Source organism: Agelaius phoeniceus, chromosome 32, assembly GCF_051311805.1.
Source record: "Agelaius phoeniceus isolate bAgePho1 chromosome 32, bAgePho1.hap1, whole genome shotgun sequence".
NCBI lineage: Eukaryota > Metazoa > Chordata > Aves > Passeriformes > Icteridae > Agelaius > Agelaius phoeniceus.
Window position 1 is genome coordinate 104,715 of NC_135296.1, and position 2,482 is coordinate 107,196.

Genomic DNA, 2,482 nt, shown 5'->3' on the forward strand with positions numbered 1-2,482 from the left:
GAGGGAGCCAAGGAAAAGCTGGAAAAGAGGGAAAAGGTGGGGGAAAAAAGGAGGAAAAGATGGGAAAAAAAAAGAGGGGAAAAAAGGAAAAAATTTAGAATGAAAAGAAGGAAAAGCAGAATTTTTGGTCCCATCCCGAAGATTCCTGGGGAGACCCCACTATAATTTTAATTTCTTCCTCCAATTTTTGGGATAAAAGCCCAGGAATCCGCAGGGAATTGCGGATCAGGCCCCACATCCCAGGGCTCCTTTCCCAGAGGGGCAATTCCCAGGATTTGGGAGGAGATTCCGGAAGATTCTGAGGCTTTCTTGGCATTCCTGGATGGGTTTTAATTCCAGGGATTCTCTGGGGAGGGAAAGAAAGGGAAAAAAAAATATATCACATTTTTATCCCAAAATTCCAATTTTTTCCCAAATTTCCTTTCTCCAGCTTTTCCATGGGGAAAAAAAAAAAAAAAAAAAAAAAGTGCCACCTGGGTGGGTTTTGGGGAATTCAAATCCCCACTTTTGTCCCAAAATTCCAAATTTCCAGCATTTCCTGAGGCAGGAGGGGCCAGGGCCATTTTTGGGGTTTAAACTTCCATTCCTATCCCAAAATTCCAGCTCCAAATTCCCTTCCAGGGGTTCCAGCCCCACCTGTGGAGGTGGCACTGGGCGCACAGCAGGAGCTGGCCGACATTTGGGGCTGCATTTGGGGTTTAATTCCCGTTTTTACCCCAAAATTCACCTGTGGAGGTGCCCCTGGGGGTGCCCCTGGGGGTGGCACTCGGGCTGTCCCCAGGGGTGACATTCTGGGTGACATTTTGGGCGCACAGCAGGAGCTGGCCGACATTTGGGGCTGCATTTGGGGTTTAATTCCCATTTTTACCCCAAAATTCACCTGTGGAGGTGCCCCTGGGGCCGTCCCTGGGTGTGTCCCTGGGTGTGGCAGTGGCAGCGTCCCCAGGGGTGGCACTCTGGGTGACATTTTGGGCGCACAGCAGGAACTGGCTGACGTGGGGGCCGCACTCGGCCGCGCTCTGGGGCCGCTCCCGCAGGCAGCGCTCGAAGGCCCCGAAGGAGTCGGAGCAATCCCGGCGGATCCGGCGCACCAGGGGGCTGCGAGGCGGCGGGAAAACAGGGGGGAAAAAGGGGAAAATATCAGGGAAAATACCGGGGAAACATTGGGGAAAATATTGGGGAAACATTGGGGAAAATATCGGGGAAAAAATGGGAAAATATCGGGGAAAATATCGGGGAAAACATCAGGATTGGGATTGATGCCACGGGACCCATCCCTGGGATCTGCCCCATGGATCGGGATCAGAGTCCCCAGTGTGCGTCACTCACATTTGGGGACACTTGGTGACAATCCCAGTGTCCCCAGTGTGTCACTCACTGGTCGGAGCTACACTCGGTGGCACTCAGGGACACTTGGTGACAATCCCAGTGTCCCCAGTGTGTCACTCACTGGTCGGAGCTACACTCGGTGACGCTCAGGGACACTTGGTGACAATCCCAGTGTCCCCAGAGCCCCCAGAGCCCATCACTCACTGGTTGGAGGCGCAGGCGGTGACGCTCAGGGACAGTTGGTGACAATCCTGGTGCCAGCTCCCGGGGCTCGCGGCCACGCAGCGCCCGTAGCGCTCCAGCTCCGGCCCGCAGAGCTGGGCGGTGACGGCCAGCGCCTCCCTGCGACAGCGAAAGTGACAGTGTGACAGGGACAGTGTGACAGGGACAGTGTGACAGGGACAGTGCCACCTCCCCGGGACAGGGACAGTGTGACAGGGACACAGTGCCACCTCCCCGGGACAGGGACAGTGTGACAGGGACAGCGCCACCTCCCCGGGACAGGGACAGTGTGACAGGGACAGTGTGACAGGGACAGTGCCACCTCCCCGGGACAGGGACAGTGTGACAGGGACACAGTGCCACCTCCCCGGGACAGGGACAGTGTGACAGGGACACAGTGCCACCTCCTGCTGACGGCCAGCGCCTCCCTGCGACAGTGACAGGGACATTGGCAATACCGGGGATACCCGGACAGCGGGAGTTGGGGCACTGAGGGGACACCGAGGGGACACAGAAGGGCGGAACCGGGTCACAACCGGTGAGGGGACACCGAGAGGACACAAAGGGGCGGAACCGGGTCACAACCGGGGGACACCGAGGGGTGGAACCGGGGACACCGAGGGGGGACAGGGTGGCCGCGAACACCGCGGGAAACGCGGGGCCTTGAAGAGCGGGAGGGACACGAGGGGACAGAGCGCGACAAGAGGGACACGGAGGGGACACAGCGCAACACGAGGGACCGGGAGGGGACACGAGGGACACGGCCCGGCCCCGCCGCCCCTCACTCACATGGCGCTTCCTCCTCCGCCACCGCTTCACTTCCGCCACTCTCTCACTCTGCGCATGCGCCCCGCTCTCACCTCCGCCACTCCCTCGCTCTGCGCATGCTCTCGGTCCCGAGGCGGGAAGCGCGGGCTCGGCGCAGGCGCAG

At 59.1% G+C, this 2,482-nt stretch overlaps 1 protein-coding gene across 1 annotated transcript; it reads right to left on the reverse strand.

Annotated features, from left to right (window-relative positions):
• Positions 1-137: 137 nt before the first annotated feature.
• On the reverse strand, positions 138-2,456 carry CHCHD5 (coiled-coil-helix-coiled-coil-helix domain containing 5). The gene is made up of 4 exons (XM_077192398.1): positions 2,341-2,456; positions 1,534-1,671; positions 881-1,098; positions 138-346 (listed from the first exon to the last, which is right to left on the reverse strand). Coding segments are annotated over exons 1-4 (375 nt in total). The 5' UTR covers positions 2,343-2,456; the 3' UTR covers positions 138-329.
• Between the last annotated feature and the right edge of the window lie 26 nt (positions 2,457-2,482).